The sequence below is a fragment of the Ogataea haglerorum genome (genome assembly GCF_019207285.1).
Source record: "Ogataea haglerorum isolate 81-453-3 chromosome Unknown 81-453-3_NODE_4_length_651989_cov_98.092404, whole genome shotgun sequence".
NCBI lineage: Eukaryota > Fungi > Ascomycota > Pichiomycetes > Pichiales > Pichiaceae > Ogataea > Ogataea haglerorum.
Window position 1 is genome coordinate 153,222 of NW_025065154.1, and position 21,327 is coordinate 174,548.

At 50.2% G+C, this 21,327-nt stretch overlaps 10 protein-coding genes across 10 annotated transcripts; 5 read left to right on the forward strand and 5 right to left on the reverse strand.

Moving 5' to 3' along the window:
• Positions 1–10: 10 nt before the first annotated feature.
• KL911_001653 (uncharacterized protein) lies at positions 11–937 on the forward strand (the record flags this gene model as incomplete). Its single annotated transcript, XM_043196635.1, has 1 exon — positions 11–937. The coding sequence occupies one exon, from the start codon at positions 11–13 to the stop codon at positions 935–937; it is 927 nt and encodes a 308-aa protein (XP_043055414.1).
• A 33-nt stretch (positions 938–970) lies between these two features.
• Positions 971–2,578, reverse strand: KL911_001654 (uncharacterized protein; the record flags this gene model as incomplete). The annotated part of the gene is made up of 1 exon (XM_043196636.1): positions 971–2,578. One exon carries the CDS (start codon positions 2,576–2,578, stop codon positions 971–973), a length of 1,608 nt encoding a protein of 535 aa, XP_043055415.1.
• A 67-nt stretch (positions 2,579–2,645) lies between these two features.
• Positions 2,646–3,676, reverse strand: KL911_001655 (uncharacterized protein; the record flags this gene model as incomplete). Its single annotated transcript, XM_043196637.1, has 2 exons — positions 2,646–3,475; positions 3,652–3,676. The coding sequence occupies 2 exons, from the start codon at positions 3,674–3,676 to the stop codon at positions 2,646–2,648; spliced, it is 855 nt and encodes a 284-aa protein (XP_043055416.1).
• Positions 3,677–3,752: 76 nt separating this feature from the next.
• Positions 3,753–5,507, forward strand: KL911_001656 (uncharacterized protein; the record flags this gene model as incomplete). The annotated part of the gene is made up of 1 exon (XM_043196638.1): positions 3,753–5,507. One exon carries the CDS (start codon positions 3,753–3,755, stop codon positions 5,505–5,507), a length of 1,755 nt encoding a protein of 584 aa, XP_043055417.1.
• A 41-nt stretch (positions 5,508–5,548) lies between these two features.
• Positions 5,549–7,519, reverse strand: KL911_001657 (uncharacterized protein; the record flags this gene model as incomplete). The annotated part of the gene is made up of 1 exon (XM_043196639.1): positions 5,549–7,519. One exon carries the CDS (start codon positions 7,517–7,519, stop codon positions 5,549–5,551), a length of 1,971 nt encoding a protein of 656 aa, XP_043055418.1.
• Positions 7,520–8,314: 795 nt separating this feature from the next.
• KL911_001658 (uncharacterized protein) lies at positions 8,315–10,075 on the forward strand (the record flags this gene model as incomplete). Its single annotated transcript, XM_043196640.1, has 1 exon — positions 8,315–10,075. The coding sequence occupies one exon, from the start codon at positions 8,315–8,317 to the stop codon at positions 10,073–10,075; it is 1,761 nt and encodes a 586-aa protein (XP_043055419.1).
• An 888-nt stretch (positions 10,076–10,963) lies between these two features.
• KL911_001659 (uncharacterized protein) lies at positions 10,964–12,826 on the forward strand (the record flags this gene model as incomplete). Its single annotated transcript, XM_043196641.1, has 1 exon — positions 10,964–12,826. The coding sequence occupies one exon, from the start codon at positions 10,964–10,966 to the stop codon at positions 12,824–12,826; it is 1,863 nt and encodes a 620-aa protein (XP_043055420.1).
• Positions 12,827–12,975: 149 nt separating this feature from the next.
• KL911_001660 (uncharacterized protein) lies at positions 12,976–16,557 on the forward strand (the record flags this gene model as incomplete). The annotated part of the gene is made up of 1 exon (XM_043196643.1): positions 12,976–16,557. One exon carries the CDS (start codon positions 12,976–12,978, stop codon positions 16,555–16,557), a length of 3,582 nt encoding a protein of 1,193 aa, XP_043055421.1.
• A 51-nt stretch (positions 16,558–16,608) lies between these two features.
• Positions 16,609–19,140, reverse strand: KL911_001661 (uncharacterized protein; the record flags this gene model as incomplete). The annotated part of the gene is made up of 1 exon (XM_043196644.1): positions 16,609–19,140. The coding sequence occupies one exon, from the start codon at positions 19,138–19,140 to the stop codon at positions 16,609–16,611; it is 2,532 nt and encodes an 843-aa protein (XP_043055422.1).
• An 80-nt stretch (positions 19,141–19,220) lies between these two features.
• On the reverse strand, positions 19,221–21,242 carry KL911_001662 (uncharacterized protein; the record flags this gene model as incomplete). Its single annotated transcript, XM_043196645.1, has 1 exon — positions 19,221–21,242. One exon carries the CDS (start codon positions 21,240–21,242, stop codon positions 19,221–19,223), a length of 2,022 nt encoding a protein of 673 aa, XP_043055423.1.
• Between the last annotated feature and the right edge of the window lie 85 nt (positions 21,243–21,327).

The following is a 21,327-nucleotide window of genomic DNA, read 5'->3' on the forward strand; positions in this document are numbered from 1 at the left end:
ATTTCCGGGAATGACATTTCTCGTGGGTCTGAAGCCGGCGTTCTTCAATACGTGGGGGATAGCCCCAGCAAAGGCACAAAGCCAGTCGAGAAGAGCCGCTCTGGTCAGCAGGCTGCTCCAGCTCTACAAAAGCCAGGCTGTGTCGCTGTGTTTGCATAATCCAATCACCAGAGACAGCATCAAGGGATACTACCACGATCTCGGCAAGCAGTATGAACAGAGCTACAAGCGGCTAGAGAGCGCGTCCCAGATGGTAGAGTTCAGGTTTGTGAGCTATCTGAAGGACGAGCTCTATGCGCGCTCGGAAGAGCTGGCCCAGATAGCAACCAAGCCGACGAAATCCGACCTTGCGTGGCTGGCAAAACACTACACGCCGGAAACGCACTCTTTCCTGGAGAAATATCACTCGGAACGGATCCAAACCACCTTTGAGATTAGCAATTATCTGCATAACGACTCCCTGGTCCAGACGGTCGGTGCGCGCCAACTTGTTAAAAACGCAATCAAATACACCCAGGACGTTCTAATTCTGAACGACTACCCTGTTCCGCTAATCCTGCTGGACTCTTGCTCCGATGACGCCAGGATCCGGTGTGTTGCTCCGCATATCCAGCATGTGCTATTCGAGCTGCTCAAGAACTCCACCATTCCCGCGCTGCGAACCAACACTCCTATCAGACTCAACATCCTGAGCGATGCAGACACCACCACGATAAAAATCACAGACTCCGGCGGCGGCATGCCGCCCGCCATCGCCCACAAAATATGGCAGTTCCATTTCACCACGGCCACCGAACAGAACAAAGACGAGGTGAACGGGTTCGGCATGGGCATTCCGCTGTGCTCGCTGCTCGCGAGGTTCAACAAGGGCAGTCTAGAGATCGAAAACCGGCTCGGTAGTGGGCTTGATGTGCTGCTGAAACTTCCTACAAGATGATGCCAGCTCTATAATGCATTCGTATTACCAAGTTTATAAGTACAGCAACCGGGTGTGTCTTCTTGCTGTGCGTTCGTCCAAGCCGCCGGACTCCGCTAGTAGTTTTGCTCCGTCGTTCTCGCACAGAATATTGTCCTGGAACACAAAGTAATCGGTCCTGATCGTCACTCCACACTCGGAGCAACTGAGACAGTGCACATGGAACAACTCGCCATGCTCATTCGACAGACACTCGCCTTCGATTCCCTGTCCGCAAAACGTGCACAACGAGCCGTTTTTCTCGTGGAAGTGCAGCTCGCAGTACGGGAAATCCTCGTGCACGTAGCAGGACTCGCCTTTCGAGAACGGCTTCGAGCACGTGATGCAAGAGAAACATTTCCTGTGCCACTGGCCAGACAACTGCTGGTCCTTGGACCAGATCGACTTCTGGCCCGTTGCTATTGCCAGCCCGCATTTCCTGCACGGTCCTTCGCCCGGGCTGAATTTGACTACAGAGGGAGCCCTTTCTGGAGACTTGACCGAGTTCTGGCTACTGGTGTCCAGTCTGGACAGCTTGTTGGTCACCTGTGACACGCCATCATCGTACTCTGTGTCCTCCTGGATCGTCGACATGTCGTTCTTCCGGTCCTCCTCCTGTGTGTTGTACACCTTGAACTCCGGGCTCTGCATATCATTCAGCCTCTGGATGTCTTGGGCATTGTATATGGACGATGCCATGCTGTCTGTTGGTCTTGGGGCCAGCTGTGGGATCTGAAGATCGACCTTTTGCGTTGGCGACAGTTCCTTGCGCATAGAAAGCAGCTGCTCCACCGAGTCGTCATTCTCAGCCTCGAACTTGGCGTCGAACGCGTCGATCGACGAATTGGCGTCCTCGAACTCCTCCTCCGTCGTGTTCATGGTGGACTTCGACAGCGGCGTATCGCTAGGCTGCAACGACGACGGCCTCAGAGGAGGGGTCGCCAGTACGTCTGTTGGCGGCTGAGGTGGCGTGCTATGGATCGGCGAGCTTGCAGGAGACGTGACGATTTGCGGAACCATGGGCTTTCGTCCGAAATTGAGAGAGTTGCCGGATTTCTCTGATGCCTGCGACATGCCAGATAGGCCCCTGGCCCGTCTGGAGGAACTGTCGCTGTGTGCGCTGGCACGATCTGCGGCAGAAGGCAGCTTGGAGGTCTGCCCCAAAGAGCCTGTTCTGCTGGTGTGCACGGATGCGTCTCCCAGCTGGAAGTTGGCCAGAGGGTCTCTGTGTGTGTCTGGGAACGACGCCCCGGCGGACGTGGTTCTTTGTTTGAGATGGTCAGGCCTGGCGTCAAGGGGCAGCGAGGTTGTACTCCTGTCCCCATCCTTCATCATCATCTTGTGCTGGATCTGCGGATCTGAGTCGTGGTGGCGCTGTGTGGCGAGCGTGCCGGGCGCCGTGAAGTTCCTGTGGGTGTTCAGATTGGGCGTCGAGCGGTTGCCTGAGGATCGGGGACGGTCTGGACGATACACGTCAAAACCCGCTCTCTCCATCACCGAGCGCACTCTCTTAGTGGTTGTGAGGGGCGGAAACGCAGAGTGGAACCGTATCTGCGGGCTCGGGGCCCTCATGAACTCCGGCAGAGTCTTCAGTTCTGGCGGTTGAAGATCTTTGTAGCTCATAAAATGAAAGATTTACCTTTCAGAAAAAAAAATAAACATTTTTTTATTAACGTGTTCGCGACCCCAACTAAGCATTCTCCAAGCCTAGATCGGAAAGTTCGTCAATTTCATGCGACTCCAATTTTCGTGAAACACGATTATATATCACGTATATCACGGCCGCAAACGACAGCGGCGCGATCACCATGCCCAGAAAGTCCACCGTCTGCCTTCCTGGACTCCGTCCGTCCTGCATCATCTTTCGTAGCTGGTAGCCGCTAAATATAGGGACAAATAATTTCGGACTGACTGCAGCTGTGGCTCCCACGTAAATGCTGGGTTCCAGCGTCGGGATCGCCGCCAGAGCCCCGTTCGAGAGCGAGTAGGGGAGCGGGCACAGCCGAACCAGACACATCAGGCCGAAGTTCTGCCAGTAGGGGGCCTTCTCGTCGTTGAGAGCAGACACGAACACCTTGAGCTTCACGTTTCGCTGCATGCACCACACGGCGTACGGTTGTAGCCACCGACGGCAGAGCAGATACGACAGCGTCGAGCCAAGCACCGTTGCGGAGGCAATGATCGGCCAGCCAGCAAACCCGTAGACCATGCCTGCCAGCAGCGACAGCGCCGAGTAGCCGATTACCGGCGGGAAACTGACTGTCACGACCAACATGAACAGCAGCAGCTTTCCACGGAGTCCCCACGACGCCCAGTGGTCTGCCACCTCGACCATCTTGTGCACGAGGCCAGAGTAGTACTTGGACGCCAACATGTGGACAATAACGTACGCGACAGGAACGGCGAGAAAGAGCAGTTTCTTCCACAGCGCAAACTCCATAAACCAGTTCCTGGCCCTTGCAAGGTACGTCTGTGCCGCGTCCCGCGCTCCGGTGAGGTCCTGCCGCAAATTCATGAGGACTTATTCTTGGGACGAGAACTTTTGGACGATCGACGCGTCTTGCCGGAGCCAAGCAATTTTCAGCCCGGATCACAAGGTAGCCGTGCAATGCTGCGTCCCAAACTTCAAAAATGGATATTGCTGGCCCTGGCGTGCGCGCTGCTGTTCTACAGCACGCTGTTTCTGTACGAGGCACGCGCCACGGGCTCGGAGGTGGACATACTGGACTTTTCTCGGTCTGCGCTGAAAAACTACTGGACGTCCCAGTGCATCAAGGAACAGTACTTCAAAGACGGCATGAAAGGCCCGCTGACTGCTTACGACATCAGGAAGATGATCCAGGACGAGAACACCAAGTTTGCGGAGGACCGGGAGATTTTGCTGCGGAAAAATAAGGATGGCCGCGCCTACAAAGCCATCAACGTCCGTGCCCCGATGAATAAGGTGTTCCGGAGGTTTGCCGAGATTCTGAGGCTGAACAAGATGCTGTTTCCTCATCCTGAGCGCACCATCACGCTAGACGGCAAGCCGGTGATCTGGGAAACGCAGTTCGAAGAGACTCCGTACAACGTTCTCTCAGAAAACCGGCTGCTCGAGTTCATGGAGTTTGACCCCCAATTCGTGGAGGACCTCAAGCGCAAGCACCGCAACATCCTCTCGAGCCTTCCTAAGCGCCCTGTGGATTTCTACCGCGGAACAGGATACACCATGGTAGGCGGTGGAATGTATACGTGGTATGCGTACCTGTCGATCAAATCGCTGAGGAAAACCGGCTCGAAATTGCCGGTCGAGATTGTCATTCCCCAGAACGACCAGTACGAGCCGAAACTGTGCGACGATGTCTTCCCAAACGAGCTGAACGCAACATGCGTGAGGCTGTCGCAGGTCCTAGGAAACGACACCCTCAAGTCGCTCGGAGAACTGAAAGGGTACCAGCTCAAGTCTTTTGCCATGCTGGCCAGCTCGTTCGAGAACATGATGTACCTGGACTCGGACAACTTTGCTGTATCCAACCCAGACCATTTATTCGAGTCGAGTCTGTACAAGAAGTTCCGCATGGTGACTTGGCCCGACTTCTGGAGAAGGACCAGCTCTCCGCTTCTGTACAAGATCCTGAACATCAAAGTTGGCAATTTTCCGGTGCGGCGGCTCAACGATTTCTACACGCCGACAGAAAAGTACGTGACGAAGGACGAGCTCATCGAAGTCGAGGACCAGATCAATTTCCACGACAGACTGGGCACGCTTCCCGACTGGACCTCGGAGAGCGGCCAGATCCTCATCAACAAAAAGGAGCACTTCAACACGCTTTTGCTATCTCTGTATTACAATTTCGATGGCCCCGCTGGCTACCACCCGCTGCTGTCCCAGGGCGGCGCTGGAGAAGGCGACAAGGAGACGTTGGTTCTGGCAGCCCACGTTCTCAGAAAGCCCAACTACCAGGTCTATCGCAAGCCTGATAAGCTCTACGGCACCTTTATCAAGCACGCCAAGTTCTTCGTAGACTCAACCATCGTTCAGTTTGATCCTGTGGCTGACTACGAGAATCTCAAGAAAGCTGTGAAAAGTAACATGCAGAGCATGGAGAACCTGCAGAGCTCGTATGTCTACAGCTACATGCATACTTTTGGAAGCTTTGCGTTCGAGAAGTCTCCCGGAAAGCCTCTGTTTTACCACATCCATAATCCTAAGATGGATCCTTTCGACTATGTTGAAAGAAATCTATTTACTGACCCAAACGACAAGGAGCTGCGCAATTTCGGGAAGAACTTCCCTCAGATCGGATACGACATTGAGCTCTGGATATGGGAGCTGGTGCTCGATACGCTGTGCGGGCGGAAGTTAGAGTTTGCAGGGTTCGCCGGCAGAGACATGACGCAGATTTGCAACAGCACTCTTATAACAGACCGATTAGAGTACCTTAGAAGAACGGGCGCTGGATTGCTGGGGGGGTCTCAGGTGCCACATATCGAGGTGACTGAGGATCCCGAATTAGACCAATACATCTTTGACAAGATCAGCGAGACACAGAAATACAAGAATATAGAATGAGTATCAAAAATCTACGAAAATTAATTATGTGTATGACAATATTATTGTTGCAACCTCTTGCAAGCATCAATTGCCATATGTCTCACCTCCAGGTCACCCACGTTTCTAAACAGGCCTCCCAGGATGCCTTTCAGGTTGTGTTTTTGAGCGTAAGAAGCCACCAGCTCATGATCCGGCAAGTGTGCCAGGTTCTGGAGAATGTAGAATCCACGTAGAAGAATATCGGTGTCGTACTGGTTTTGAAGTAGGCCAAACAGGCGATCCAGAAACATCTCCGACTTCTGAAGTACGACAGCGACCAGCTCAAAATCGCTGGAATTCGCCAGGATATTCAAGACCGCCAGTTGTGACGCGCGATCGTCTAGATCGACAAGCTGAACAAGAATCTTGAAGTTTCTGTGATTGTCATCCTTCTCTGAAGACCAGTTGAAAAACTTCTCCATACACAGTGGGGTCACAATGAGATTTGCCAACAGCTCCAAAATACAACGTCTAATCTGGACGTTAGCAGAGAGCATGAGATTGCCAATGGCCGGCCACCCCAGTTTCACCGGAACCAGCTTCACGTCGATGTCGTCAACTGACGACAGATTGATAAGAGCAACCAATGAGGTGAACAGTTCAGCATTGTCGATCTCAAGTCGTGAAAGCGGGCTTGCAGTGTTGGTGCCGTTAATCTCTATGTCGTATTGAATTAGCGGCTCAAGCAAAAAGGGAACGGGTGTAACAAGCTCAGGACGCGTGAAAACAGCAGTCGGATTGCTGCTGGAAAGAATATTTGCCAGCGTGTTGATGGCGGTGAGACGCAATTCTTGGTTTTCCACCGGTTCGCTAATCGAAATTCCGTTCTTGTAGTCGATGTTCTGAGACGACTTGACGAGATATGTGACCACCGTACCAACGCCACCTTGCTGTGCCAGCTGCGGACGGCAACTCCGGTCTGTTGATATGTTGTAAAGCAGCTCTATTGCTTTCTCTTGAACCCTGGAGGAAACAGACTTGAGACCAGTGACTTTACCAACAGTTCCAGAATCCAGCAGATACTTGAAAAAAAGACGAAGCTGTTTCTCGTTGTCGGGCTCTTCGTTGATGTTTTTCAGCTGACTGAGCTGGTCTTTCTTGGCAACCCAGGTTAGGTTAGCCAGCACACAAACCACCCCGTATGGCTCACTATCCAGGTATTCTGTCAGTTCCTCCACCAAAAAGTGGTTGTCTCTCATTGATTTGCTATGAAGAGACAGGTAGGCAAGTCCTTCAACTGCGGAGGAGTCATTTTGCTCAAGAGCTTCCGAAAGCACTTTTTCCAAATTGCTCAGAGACAAACTAGGACGATCCTTAAACGTCTCTTTTTTTAGGTTATTCCATATCTTGAGGATCACCAATGCCCCAAGAGCCCGCACGTGGAGATCAGCAGACTCCAAAGCGCGGATGGGAACCACCGAGTACTGGTCGGCAATAGGGACCCGACACAGCTCGTCCACGCACGCAGCTGAAAAGAGGTCCAGAAGGCTTGCAAACCTGGACTTTGGAATTGTGTCGTTTATGAGATCAGTTGTCTCCCTCGTAATGTAGGAAACGAGCGTCTGGTTCTCCATGAACAATTGGTGACATATTGCGGGTGCAATGGTGAACAATCGGGTCAGAACCTTGAGCACCTGCTGTCGAGGCGAGAGTTCAATCAGATCTTCCAAAGAGTCAACCAGTCTCTCATTATAATCCTTTCCTCCTTTCGCTTGCAACTTTATCAGATTGGCAAGCACGATCGAGTTGAGTTTGTCATACTGAAGAAATCCCAATATTGCCGGAATAAATGCTAGGCCCTCAGATCCTGTTTGGGACAGCTGTGAATACAATCTATTCAGCAAACCATCGGCCTCCCTCGCCAGATTAGGGTCACTCGGGTTTTTGTTGAGCTGTTCGAGGGCACGGGTCAACTCATTTTTAGTGACACTATTTTCCATACCGGCAAATTGATTCGATAATTTTCTCGGGAAATACAAACTTTTGGGCATTACAGTGCAACAATGTATCTTTCAGTTGACGTATTGTTTGATTATTTAGTCCTACGGCCGAAATTATTTCCCTTTGCGGAAATGGTACTGCAACGAAGCAAATTGAAAATTACACGTATAGTTTAGTAGAGGGGACCACGCAGTGCTGGACGTCAATTGGCGTTGCCTATTGCAATGCGGACACGCTCCACTGCCTTTGCGAGGAGAAAGTCACCCTTAATCTCCGGGCCTAAAATAAGAACCGTGTTTACTTTTGCACTAGTTAAGTCGGGCGCCTCTTAAAGCCGAATATTTTTTATCTTCTGCAGCTGCAACATCCCCAGGGTCGCGGCCGAGAGGCTCACAGAATTTGTCGTTTCGCTGGTCAACTGTCAACGTTCAGACGTAACCATCACAACGTCCGCCAGTGCAAGAGCGATTTGGATGGTAACAGCTTAGCCCTATTGTTTTCGTAGTAGAGGCGCTCTAAAATTATAAATAGCAAATAAGCTTGTTATGAATTAGATGGTTCTCACAATTATGCATCGACCCTGTTTTATGCACCATCTTCGCCGTTAATACCGAATACCGATGTTAAAGCCCTTATCGAATGAAAATGCAGGTTAACGTACGCCACTTCTGCCGGCCTTGTAATTTTGTCAGCCGAAGCCTATTTGGAAGTGAAACTGGAATCCTGGCTATTGTTTCATGCAACTAGAAGTTTTGTTTTTCCTATGCGACTTTCCCACCCTCACAGGGCGCAACCCAGACAAATATAATGGGACGGATTTAAACCTTTTCTCCCAAAATCCTTCCATGAAATATTTTACAAACACAGAAAAAGACACGGAGAGTGACGTTCTCACCAAGGCTAACAGCAATTATGAGCAGAAAAGCTACGGAGTTAGACGCACAGAAGCTCTGAATAAGCAGTACGACGTGTGGTACGGTAAAGTCGCGGTTTTCTTCTCCATCTTCCTGGTTGCATACGCTTACGGTCTTGATGGACAAATTAGAAGCACTTACCAATCGTATGCTACATCTTCGTACGCCCAACACTCGTTGCTTTCCACCGTGACCGTGGTGCGTTCGGTGGCAGCCTGTGTTGCCCAGCTATTCTACGCCAGGCTTTCAGACATATTCGGTAGAATCGAGCTGCTATTTGTTGGAATTCTGCTGTACGTAGTTGGTACGATTATCGAGTCTCAGGCATACGATGTCACCAGATTTGCTGCGGGAGCAATCCTGTACCAGTTCGGATACTCTGGAGTCATTGTGCTGTTGCAAATCATTTCCGCAGACTTTTCGAACATGAACTGGAGGGTGCTCGCTTCCTTTGTTGCAGCGCTGCCGTTCGTGATCAACACGTGGATTTCCGGTAATGTGACCGACTCGGTTTTGGCTTCGAGAACCTGGTCCTGGGGTATTGGTATGTGGGCCTTTATTTTCCCGCTCGCCTGCATTCCGCTGATTCTCTGCTTCATGCACATGCACTACCTTGCTTACCGCAATGGAGACATTCACAGGCTTGAGGGAGTCACAGACTTCAAGAGGCTGGGCTTGAAGCGTTTCATGATTGAGACGTTTTTCTGGAAAGTTGACTTGGTTGGTCTGCTTTGTCTCATGCTCAGTCTTGGTCTGATTTTGACCCCGTTTACCCTGGCCGGAGGATACAAGTCTGAGTGGCAGAAGGCCAAGGTGATTGCTCCTCTGGTCATTGGTTTCTGCCTGTTTCCATTTTTCTTCCTTTGGGAAGCCAAGTACGCAAAACATCCATTCCTCGAGGCAAGGTATATGAAGGACGCATCTGTGTGGGGAGCCCTGATGATTGCCATTTACATCGATCTGGTTTGGTACATGCAAGGTGATTACTTGTACACTGTGTTAGTGGTTGCATTCAACCAGTCCGTCAAGTCCGCTACTAGAATTACAAGTCTCTACTCTTTCGTCTCGGTGATCACGGGAACTATCCTCGGATTTGCTATCGCGTTCATCAGAAGACTGAAGGCTTTCATTATCTTTGGTATTTCGATGTGGTTTATTGCCCTGGGATTGATGATCAAATACAGAGGCGGAGACGGCTCCAAGGACGGTTTGATTGGGGCCCAATGTCTGCTAGGCTTCGGTGCAGGTTTCTTCACCTATGTTACTCAGGCTTCCATTCAGACTGTCGCAGACCACGAGCATATGGCTACGCTGTTATCTTTGTACCTCTGTCTTTACTATGTCGGCTCAGCTCTGGGTGGCTCCATTTCTGGAGCTGTCTGGACCCAGATCTTACCAAAGGAAATCAACAAGCGAATCTCCAACGCCACCGAGGCAGCCCTTGCCTATGGATCTCCGTTGACTTGGATCTATGAGCATCCTTGGGGAAGTCCCGAGAGAATGGCTTTGGTCGCCTCTTACAAACATGTCCAGAGGATCCTGGTCGCTATTGGTCTCGCTTTCTGTGGTCCACTGCTATCCTTTGCGTTCCTCCTGAAAGATCCTAAGCTCGAGAGCGTTCAGAGTTTGAAGGATGCTCATCCTGAGGTCAGCGAAGAGGAGGAGGTTGAGAGCCAGAAGATCACAGCCTGAGATTAACTATGTAGAGCTAGTAACGATTCTTTCTATTTAGAACGTGGATTGATTTAGGGAGATAGTCCAGGGGAACATTGCTCAAACAAGCTCACTAAAATATTCAGTCCGTCTGCGGCCACTATTGTATGTGCAGTGCAATCTGGGAGCAAAATTCTGCTATTAATTTCGGCTAGATGTTGCCTGAGCCCACGATAGAAAAGAAAACCAGAATTCGACGACGAGAAGGCCATCTATATCTGGAAACCCACTTCTTAGTTGTTGAATGAACTGTGCAAGGGTCCATCAATCGAAGGAGACGTACCCTCCATCGAAAGACGCCGTAATCTCTACATAGCGTGGTAAGCCCAGTTTCCCAAGCCAAGGAGGGAAAATAGTACGCGTTTTAGCACTAGTGTGCTTGTCTGCGAATAGAGTCCTCAATCCAAGCTAAGGGTGTCTTGAATATTACGCTCAGCCAAACCGCGTTGACCTCTCGGACTTATATGGATGCCATGCATCAGAAGAACAAATTTATTAAAGGACCACATACGAGGAACGTGAAGGCTCAAAAGAACAGAACCTTGACCATGCTCAGAAAATGAGATATGAAAGAGACATGTAGATTATGCAGGGAAGGAGAATTAAATAGGCGAATGTAGCTGTACTATTAAGCGGCCGTTTGCCTCCCCCTGCAGCCATACACTACCACGCAAAATTATACTGGAACAACGCAGTCAACAGCTAGCTGTTCACACATGCTAAGTGCTCGCAATGCTGATAATCGGATACCTCGTATACGATCAGTTTCCGCATCCCATAAAGATTCTCTGCCATTTTTCATGACGGTGAATCAATCCATTACCACTACAAACCACGTAACGAAAATTGAAATTATTTTGTTTAAACATGAAGGGTCTGTTCCTTGTATTGGCTCTTTGTCTTGAGTATGCCAATGCCTTCTACCTACCGGGTGTGGCACCAACTCCGTATAAGGCCGGTGACAAGGTCCCGCTTTTGGTGAACCATATCACTCCTTCTATCAACCAGGAGGACAGTTCGTCGAAAACTTATCTTTATTCCTACGATTACTATTTTCCAAGATTCCATTTTTGCAAACCGGCAGATGGGCCCGAAAAACAGAGCGAGTCGCTGGGATCTGTCATCTTCGGCGACAGAATCTTCAGTTCGCCGTTCGAGCTGAACATGCTGGAAAACAAAACGTGCCAAACTCTCTGCTCAGAGACTTACTCAAAGTCGGACGCGGTGTTTGTCAACAGAAACATACGCGCAGGCTTCAAGCACAACTGGCTTATTGATGGGCTGCCGGCAGCCAGACAGATGCTTGATGAGCAGACAGGCACTACTTTTTACAATTCGGGATTCCATATTGGATATGTTGACGACGAGAACGTTGCTCATCTGTACAACCACTACGATATCTATATCGAGTACCACAAAAGAAAGGAGAATGAGTTCAGAGTTGTGGGTGTCATAGTTGATCCAAAGTCGCTCACTCAAAACGCCGACGTGACATGTGACCCTGAAACGCCTGTTCCTGTCATGTTGAGCCAGGAGTCCGACACAGGTGTTACGTTCACCTATTCCGTCTACTTCATCGAATCACCAACTGTCTGGGCGACAAGATGGGACAAGTACCTGCACGTGTACGATCCTAAGATCCAATGGTTTTCCTTGGTCAATTTCTCTCTGATCGTCATTTTCCTCTCTATCATAATGTCTCATATTTTGATCAGAACATTGAGAAATGACATCCAAAAATACAACGAAATCAACCTTGATGACGACATGATTGACGAGATGGGCTGGAAGCTGGTTTACGGAGATGTATTCAGACCACCGAAGAACCCTATGTTGCTGTCGGTTCTCGTCGGTTCTGGTGTCCAATTCCTTTTGATGGCTATCAGTACCTGCGGGTTCGCTCTTCTGGGACTTCTTTCCCCGTCCAATAGAGGGTCTTTGGCCACTTTGATGTTTGTTTTGTATGCGGTTTTCGGCTTCGTTGGATCCTTCACGTCGGCATACATCTACAAATTTTTCCAAGGTGAAGACTGGAAAACTAACATGATTCTGTCTCCACTGCTGGTCCCTGGAGCTTTGTTTGGACTGTTCATCTTCTTCAATTTCTTCTTAATTTTTGCTCATTCATCGGGAGCTGTGCCGATTGGTACCATGTTTGTTATTGTTCTGATCTGGTTCGCTATCAGCGTCCCACTCTCGTGTTTTGGCTCTCTCCTCGGATTCAGCCGCCCACCTATCAAGGTGCCGGTCAAAGTTAACCAGATCCCAAGGCAGATTCCAAAACAAGCGTGGTACTTGAAGACCTCCAACATGGCCTTGATTGCAGGCATCTTCCCCTTTGGAGCCATTGCCATTGAGATGTACTTCATTTACAACTCTCTATGGTTCAACAGAATCTACTACATGTTTGGGTTCCTCTTCTTTTGTTTCATTCTGATGCTGATCACAACACTCTTGGTCACGTTGTTGCTAATCTATTACACTTTGTGCAACGAGAACTACAAATGGCAATGGAGATCATTCTTCGTTGGTGGCGGTATTTCCGTTTATGTGTTCCTGCATGCCCTGATACTCTCAAAGTTCAGACTTGGCGGTTTCACATCTGTGGTTCTCTACGTGGGTTACTCTCTTGTGATTTCTTTAGGAATTGGACTTTTGTGCGGAGCTGTTGGATTCATTGGTGTTATGGTGTTCGTGTTGAGCATCTACAGCCAAATCAAGGTCGATTAAAATGATCGCTTGCATGTATACTCTAATTAGATTCACCAATGAACTTTAGTCCTCTGGTATTGTTTTCCTCGGGCTTACATAATCCGCCCCCGGCCCCACGTCGGGAACCGAAAAAAAGTTGAAAAATCGAAAAATTAGACATATTTGAAATGTCAGAAGAGGGACAGGAGGTGGAGGTTGTGCAGCTGACCGTCAAGTTGCCAGACCCAATCGGGCAAATTGTATTTCAGGTCAATCCCGCTGACACTGTACAAGACGTCAGCCAGACTTTGAGGCTGATTACCCCTACCCAGCACCACACTTCTTTCGTCTTAACGACCCTTGGAGGTGAAAAACTGGCTGAGGACACTCTTATTGGGGATATCACGGAGGATTCGAAGGCTACAGTGATTTTGAAAGAAATGCCTTACACCGAGAAGTCGGCAAGAGAACATCTCCAGAAAGTGAGAGAAATCGCCTCTTTGCAGCTCCCGCTATTTTATGGAACGTTGAACGATATCAGCGGTCTTTCGGCTGGAGCTTCTACCTACAAGACTTTGGAGCTTGATCCGGTTTCTGTAAAGTCGGGGGCATCCGAGACTGAAGAAAAGGAGCAGCCTGAGCTTTCTGAGTCAGCCAAAAACGGTATCTTCGATGCTGTTGAGTCCGTGCTCTCCGTCAAGCCGTCCACCACTCCTGCCGAGACTCCTTTGAAATTAGCCCCTGCTTTGCGCTCGTTGCACGTCTCGGCATGGACGCCGCCTTCGCCGCAACGCGTGCTGAAAGGCGACTTGCTCTATCTCCAATGTCAGACTCTCGAGGGTGAGAGTTTCCAGATCACTGCTCACGTGACCGGCTTTTTTGTGAACAGCTCGTCTGCTGCCAAGTTCGACAGCTCCCCCAGAAAGGTGACCTCTGCGAACGGGAAACACCAAAGACCATCACGCGCTCACTCTCTGCTTACTTTGTTGAAAGGTCTGTCTCCTAAATTTGTGGAGCAGCTCGATGTCAACGCCAAGATCCTCTCTGAGCAAATACAGGATGTCTACTCGCTGCCTACCAATGCCCTACTGAGCAATCCGTGGCTTGTGAAGAACTATTCTCTGCAACACCCAGACTTAGGAAGAATTGAGGAGAATTACATTGCTGGTGGCTCTGATGCTGCTGATCTGTTCAAGGACTGGAATGAAGAATACCAAGGAAGCAAGGAGCTTCCGCGCTCGAGTCTCCCGGAGATATTTGCTAGAGAGCGACTGTTGAACAAGACCGGCTTTGATTTTACCGTTCAGGCCATCAAGGGTGCTATTTCCGTGGTTCATGGTGACGTCGCTCCGATGAACCCTAACGACGAGCCATCTCAGCATGTGTATCTGCGCAACGGAATCTTCTATTCTCTTGGCGTGGACGCTGCAGGAGATTTTGAGCGCTCGGGCGGAGACGAAGCCGCCAGGGTGGCTGCCGTGAAGGACTTGGACGGTGTCAGATGCCTGAACCGACTGGACAGCAGCGAAATCTCTCACCTGTGCACCACGATTGTTGACTACTGCGGCCATAGAGTGATCTGTCAGACCCCTGTTCCTGGCATTTTTGATGAGCCGCTGTCGGAGGAGGAGCCCGTTTCGAAAGTCATTTATGGCAGTTCCGAGGCACACACCCAGCTGAATGCCGACGAGAAGCTCAGCGAGAAATTCAAGAAAATAGCTGAAGTGTTCCATCTCAAGCCACACAAAGCATGGAATCTCGATGGCTCGCAGATCAAGGAAGTTGTGACGTCCATGGACACCAAGGGCATGAAGGGAACTGACGGTCGTGATTATATCATTGATTTGTACAGAACCACCCCTGTCGACATCGAGTTCATTGACAAGCATTACACTGGTAAGGAAGATTCCTATCCTCACAGGGAGACGGTTCTCCGACACGAGGCTGTGGAGGAGTGGTGGAGAAGACAAGTCTCCCTGGCTGTGAAGCAGGAGACTGAGAGACTGGGCGAAGAGGCCAAGGAAGGCGAGGAAAAAGCCACCATTGCCGTGGACACTTCTGCGTTTGTTCTGAATCCGGACGCTTTCTGCCTGACGGAAGCACCTACTCCAGAACTTGCTGCAGAACTGAAGAAAGACGAGGAGAGAGTCAGAGAGGTGTCCAAGTTTGTCTCTGAGATCCTGCTCCCAGAACTGGTTAAGGACTTGGAGACGTCGGAGGCGTACGTCCCAATCGATGGCGGCCATCTGAGCTCCATATTGCATCGCCAGGGAATCAACCTGAGATATTTGGGAGCGCTGGCGCAGTACATTGAGGAAAGAAAGGCCTTTCACAAGAAGGCGGAGGAAGAGAGACTAGAAAAAGCTAAACAGGAAGAGCCGAAGGAGACCAGCGACGAGGACGATTTGAAGAACAACGAGCAGTCCAAGCTCGATGCCACGCCGGTCCTGAACGTCCTGGATGCCCTTCTATCGGTGACCCTGCAGGAGATGATTGCCAGAGGAGTGAAGCACTTGCTGAGAAGGTCCTGTATTTCTGTGCCCGTTGCTCTGGTTCCGTACGTTATTGCCCATATTTTCAATAGCGTTCTTGGCGTGGTCGGCTACTTAGAAGTTGAGCCGCTTTTGGCCGAGATGTACGGCTCTCCAGACATCTTGAAGCTGTCGAGAGACCAAATTCGCGAGCAGATTGCGAAGGAAGTCTATGCCAGATACCGCTACGCTCTTCCAGAAAAGTGGCCTGTGCACTCTCTGTACCTGTTCAAGGAGATCTCGCGCAAGTTTGGCATCCAGTGGAGGGACAGAACCTACGGTTTCACCGGGGCAGCTCCAACGTTCACCGCTGACGACGTTCTGGCCGTTGTGCCGGTCGTCAAAGACTCTATCTACTACTCCAGGTCTGTGGATGACATTTGGGAAGCTGGCCGTGTGAAAGTCTCTAAGGGCGAGCCTGAGGGTATTCAGCTGCTGAACCAGGCCATTGAAGTTTACGAGCAAGTTTATGGGGCAATCCACCCTGAAACAGCCAAGGGATACGGACAGCTAGGGCAAATCTGCGTGGACCTCAAGATGGGCGAACAGGCGTCTGAGCTTGCTCGCAAGTCGTTCCGCATCCTGGAAAGAACCAGGGGAATAGACTCTTACGACTCGGTCCTAGCGCTGAGCAGATTGGCTTTAGTCGAGTCGGCCAACGGCGAGCATCTAAATGCGATCAAGCTGCATTCTAGAGTCCTGCAGCACTGGCTGACGTACCACGGAGAATCCCACATCAACGTGGTGTCGGAGTTGTCGACCATTGCTATTATCCTGCAGAAGGTGCAACTGCATGTTCAGGCTGCCAAAGTGTTCCAAAAGGCGGTTGAATTGAGCGATAGGTATGTTGGAGACCAAAGCCAAATGTCCGGTCTTCTGCGGTTCCAGTGGGGCCAATCCTTGGTCACTTTGAAACAGTTTGTTCCTGCAAGCGAGCAGCTTGAGCTCGCAGCAAACATCTTCAAGATCAACCTTGGTCCCAACGACCGGAGCAGCGTCGAGGCGTCTAAGTGGACCTCTCAACTGAAGGAGTACATATCTGTGATGCAGAAACAAGGAAAGCAGCTGAAGGCAATGGAGGCCCAGATGGCCAAGAAAGCCAAAAAGGCATCGCCGCTGCCTTCGAAGAAGAACAAGTCAGTCTCGCCAAACCCAGAGCTTGCTGACAAGTCGGTGGACGAAATCATGAAGTTCATCGAGGGCGAGCCTAAGAAGCCAAAGAAAAAATCCAAGAAATAGATGCCTGTATATAAGACGGCCTTTGCGTCGTGAAGTTTATTTTACATCTCGTTACTCCTCAATGTCGCCGTGTTCCCAGCAGCCCTTGTGGGCACGTTTGGCCTCCTGCTCGAGCTCCAGCAGCGTCTGTTGCTCGGCAGAGAGCAGCTTCTCGAAATCTTTTAGGCTCTTTTTGACTATGCCGAGACCATTGGACACCAGCTCTTTGTTGACTGTCCACTTTGGATCCTTGGAGATGGTTTCTGGGTCGTAAAGCTCCACGTCCATCTCGACACCTGGTTCTGGGTCGTGGAAAGTCTCGCATGCAACGAGCTGTCTGTCCAGAATAAGGTCTTCAAGGAAATAAATTGCGTCCTGCAAGTAGTCGATAGGCTGAGCCGGCGGAAGTTTGACCAGCGAGAACTGAGCCACGTGAGCCTGCGGCTTTAGCACGGAGGTCCCAAAGTTGGCAGGCAGCTCGCGCAAGTCAGACAGCGGAACGCTCTCGCTGTTTCCGTAGTCCACGTGACGCACTTTGTACTTGTTCAGCTGGCGATCAACAGCGACCACCAGCGCACGATAGAACTTTCCGTTCTCCGAAAACTTCGCAGCGACAAGGGCCCCGACTTTTGGCGGCTTGCCCAGCGGCTTGAAGCTCGACGAGGACGCGTGCATCTGTTTCATGAATGGAGACAGCTTTTTCTGCTCGTCGTCGAGAATTTGGAGCGCTATGGTCTCTGAAACGTCGGTGACCACCACGTCGTAGTATTTTCTGCCAATACTGAGCGTAGTCATTTGCTGGACAGGTGCCTCCTCAGGCTGGTACGTAGCCCATACACCAAGCTTTTTCTCTCGTGCTTCCTCTTCTGCTTGCAAGAATTGCGTCTCATATTTGGTCTGTGCGAGCGATCTCTCGTGGCACTCGGCAAATCCCTGTTGCAACAGGGATATCTGGAACGGCACACCGGATCCCGGGAGATAGAGGTTGCCAATGAACCCGCCAAACTTGTCGACGTTGTAGATGTCCAGATGGACTTCTCTCTGGTACGCTTTTCTAGTTGTGAACGCCAAAGCCTTTTCAGCTATCGCATCGTCTCCTCTTGGATTTGCGAGTCCTCCTAGGACAAACGTCAATTTTAAGCCCTCACGAGGCATGGCGATCTTGAACCTGTTCGAAGCTGTGATGTGCTCCACGATGCCAGGGATCTTGGTTCTGTTCTGGAACGAGAAAAGATACGGTTTTGCTCTTGCCGCAGACTCCGAGGCGTCCACAACTCTCTCAGGCTCTGGCACTCTGCCGTGCATTCCTTTCTTCAGCTTGGTAGCTTGCAACTCACTTTCAATCAGAGAATCCCAGTAGTCCGGCTTGCTTTCCGACTTGAACTTCAAAACGGAAGCATAGCCATTGGAAACAATGATATCCGATAGGTTGGTTCCGTCATTGAAGAAGACGCTAACCAGGGAGCGCTCGTCAAGCTGTTCTGTCTTCGGTCTAATTGACTCGACCACCACCCTGACTTGCTTGCCAATAGCCTTGGAGCGAACAAATTCTTTTGCAGCTGCAACAAAAGGTGCAGTCTCTGGGTCAGATTGTCTTGGTCCTCTGAGCGATGCGAGCTGAACAGTAATCTCAGAGTCATTTTTCAGACGAACCACCAGCGTGTCAGCAGAAATCACTTTTGCAATTGTCCCGTTGAAGTTCTTCTCAGGGGACTCGGTCGATCCTTCCTCGCTATGCCACAAATTCTTCTTCTGGGATTTGCCAATGCGCTCACTCTTGCGCAAATCTGCCATCTCGCTGGCTCCCAGAAGAACGGACTGCCAGTCAGCCACCACGGCCAGACCTTCCTCCAGCAGTTTGGCATTTATTTTACCCGCCGGATGGATCACCTGTGCAACCGCGATCCCGCTGGATGACTCGCCGACAACACTGATTTTGACGTTTCTGGCCAGCAGTCGGGCCTCCACATAGCTCTTGGCCTGTTCGCCAAAAGGCTCTGCCTCTTGCTCCGCAGAGGCGGTTCTTGGAGCCTTGATTCCAGCAACCAGCACAGGAAACACAGCGTGCTTGTTTTTGGAGACCAGCGCTCTCACCATCAGGCGATCTCCACTGATCACTCTCTCCACTATGGCGTCGAGCGGTGAGGTCTTTGACTTTTCTTTCTGGCTTGGTGTCAGCTCATTGGCCGTCTCAATGGCACCCAAGTTCTTAGCCCACATGCCAACTCCCTTGTCACGGGCCTTGGCCTCGATTTTCTGCAAATCAAGCAGAGCTTCGTCGTCGAATATTCCCGATCTCAGCTTCACGGCACCTCTCTCCAAAAGATACGAAATCAACGAAGGGAACAGCGGCGTCGACACGTCTCCAAACTCTTTCTCGGACTGGTTCTTGTAGAGAATCCAGAACTTGATCTCCTTGCCGACCAGGAGCGTTCTCAGAAGCTCTCTGGCCTCAAAAGCATACTTCTCGCCAGAATTGAGCCGTGGAGCCTGCACGTAGCCCAGGGTCAAAATTCGCTCTGTGCTCGGCCCTTTCAAGGGAACCAACACAAGCGTATCAGCAGAAAGAACGTTCTTGACACGTGCCCCAAATATAGTCGACATGTTAAATCGGCAGTAATTTTTCACCACCACACTTGGCCTACATATTTCCAACGACTAAGCTTGAGCTGGGCTGTGCTAGACTATATACCTAGACTTTTTTTCAGACTGTATAAAAGCCCGTCTTCCCTGTGCATCCACTCCGCGACGTGTTGTCCTGGGACTCGTGCTATCTCGTCCTCGATGCATTCCACGAGGAGCTTTGTTTGGGTGGACTTGGAGACCGGGCCCAGCTCTTTGGCAGCCAGAAGCAGCCACAGTATCGACTTGCGATGTCTGGTCTGCCCAAAGGAGAGCAGACTTGGGAGCTGCAGTTTCTGAGGATTATTCTGTTCGTAGTACGATTCTTTGAGTTCGGTTCTCGGAGACTTCTCCGGCTGGCCAAAGGAGGAATAAATGTAAGCAACCCGCTCCATTAATACAGCGTTGGCCGTGCTTTCTAAAAGGTGCGAGTCGATCAGCTTGGTGAACAAGTTGATTGCCTCGTTGTAATACAATGCAGATGCAGAAGCTTGGGAGTGCCCAAAGTATGCTGTCGACTGTCCGAGAATGAAAAAAAGCTCGGCGATTATCAGGAGTAATCGGATGCTATAGGTCTTCAGATTGCACCGCGACAGATACGAGTAGAACGAGGAGTCCACCAGCGGATTGATCACCTCTGAGATGATTTTTGCGGTGATTCCATTCATCACCATGCTGATAGGCGGCTTGTCTAGTGGATTCACCTTATTGCTTGCGCCGATAATTAATGAGATGACCATGAATTCTTGGAGCGAAGCGAGATAATTGTACGCCTTGTCATTTAGAAAATCCTTCTTGAGCAGCTCGTACGTCGTGTACGAGCTTCGGTAGTCGCGAAGCATGAAATTCCAGTCCGCTAAACGCCTTATTGCCATTTCCGGCGACTTGATATTGTAGTAACCATCTTTTTTGTTGTAGCTCGAGCCGCTCGGCTCTGGAGTGCTTTCGACCTTTTCGCTGCTACTGAACGAAAAAAACGACTTTTTGGTGCCATTTCCGCCCCATTTCTTTCCTGCATTGAAGAATCTTCCTGTAAAGCTCTTGCGAGGAGCCACGTATTCTTCTGTCCACAATCTGACCTTCCTTTCCATGTGAGGAATGAGCTGTTTGTGAATGATGTCCTGTATCTGATCGCTGAACGTTTCGTAGATTTGACGCGGGAGTCCGCGCTCAGGGGACTCCTTTCTGGACACTTCCTCACCAAGTTGGGAAAATACAGGCTTCCCAACGTTCACGGTGTCCCCGGAGTTGTCTAGCGGTACAATGAGACTCTTCACCCCAACACCTAGTTTGAGCTGTTCCTGGAGACGTAGCCCCTCTTGCAGATCCTTCTCTGGGTCGACAATAATGAGAACCAGCTCTAATATCGACTCAATGTCCAACCAGCTTGGATAAGCAGTTCTTTTCCAGCCAGAAAGCGCTTCCTTGACTGTCTCCAAGGAATCCGCAGACGTGACGACAAACAGTTGCATTATTGGATGGTTGAAGAACTCGAAAGACGAAATAGTTGCGGAAGAGATGCTCTTTGTGAGCAGCTTCAGGTATATGGAATTTCGAGCAAGTTTTGTATGCACAGAGTCATCGCTCGCGGTAATTAGGCTGTCGACATCTTTTATATGATCGTTTATGAAAGGGTCCAATGCGTTCAGGTTGTACAATTCTGACACGGAAAACGTTTGGCTAAAGGAGTCTGAGCCACCCAAGCTGGCACTGCCTCCCAAACTGGACCGCCTTGTTTGCAGAAGCTCTTCCTGTTCTCGTAACTGGTCCATGATGGGACTGACAAATCGCACTGTCAGCCTCAAGTTGGAGCCATTGGAAGCAATTATTCCGGGATCCTGATCCAGAAGACCTTGCTCAAAGCACCTGAGAAGTTCCAGAAAGTTGCCAAATCCCAAAGTGGAGGCTAGAGCGTCCGAGCTCGTTGTAGAGATAACACTGATTTTGGGACAGTAATTCTGCACAATCAGTTGCTTGCAGATTAACGAAGGAGCGCCCTTCATGTCCAGCCCAATGATATTGTACACGTTCTCGTTGAATTTGGATCGGATCCCCAAGGCCACATTATCCAGACTTTTAGACATGCTTTGAAAACGCTTCAGAAGAAATTGTTTTCGTACTCTAGTTTCGTCGCGACGATCGAAATCGTCTTTTATGCAATTAATATAC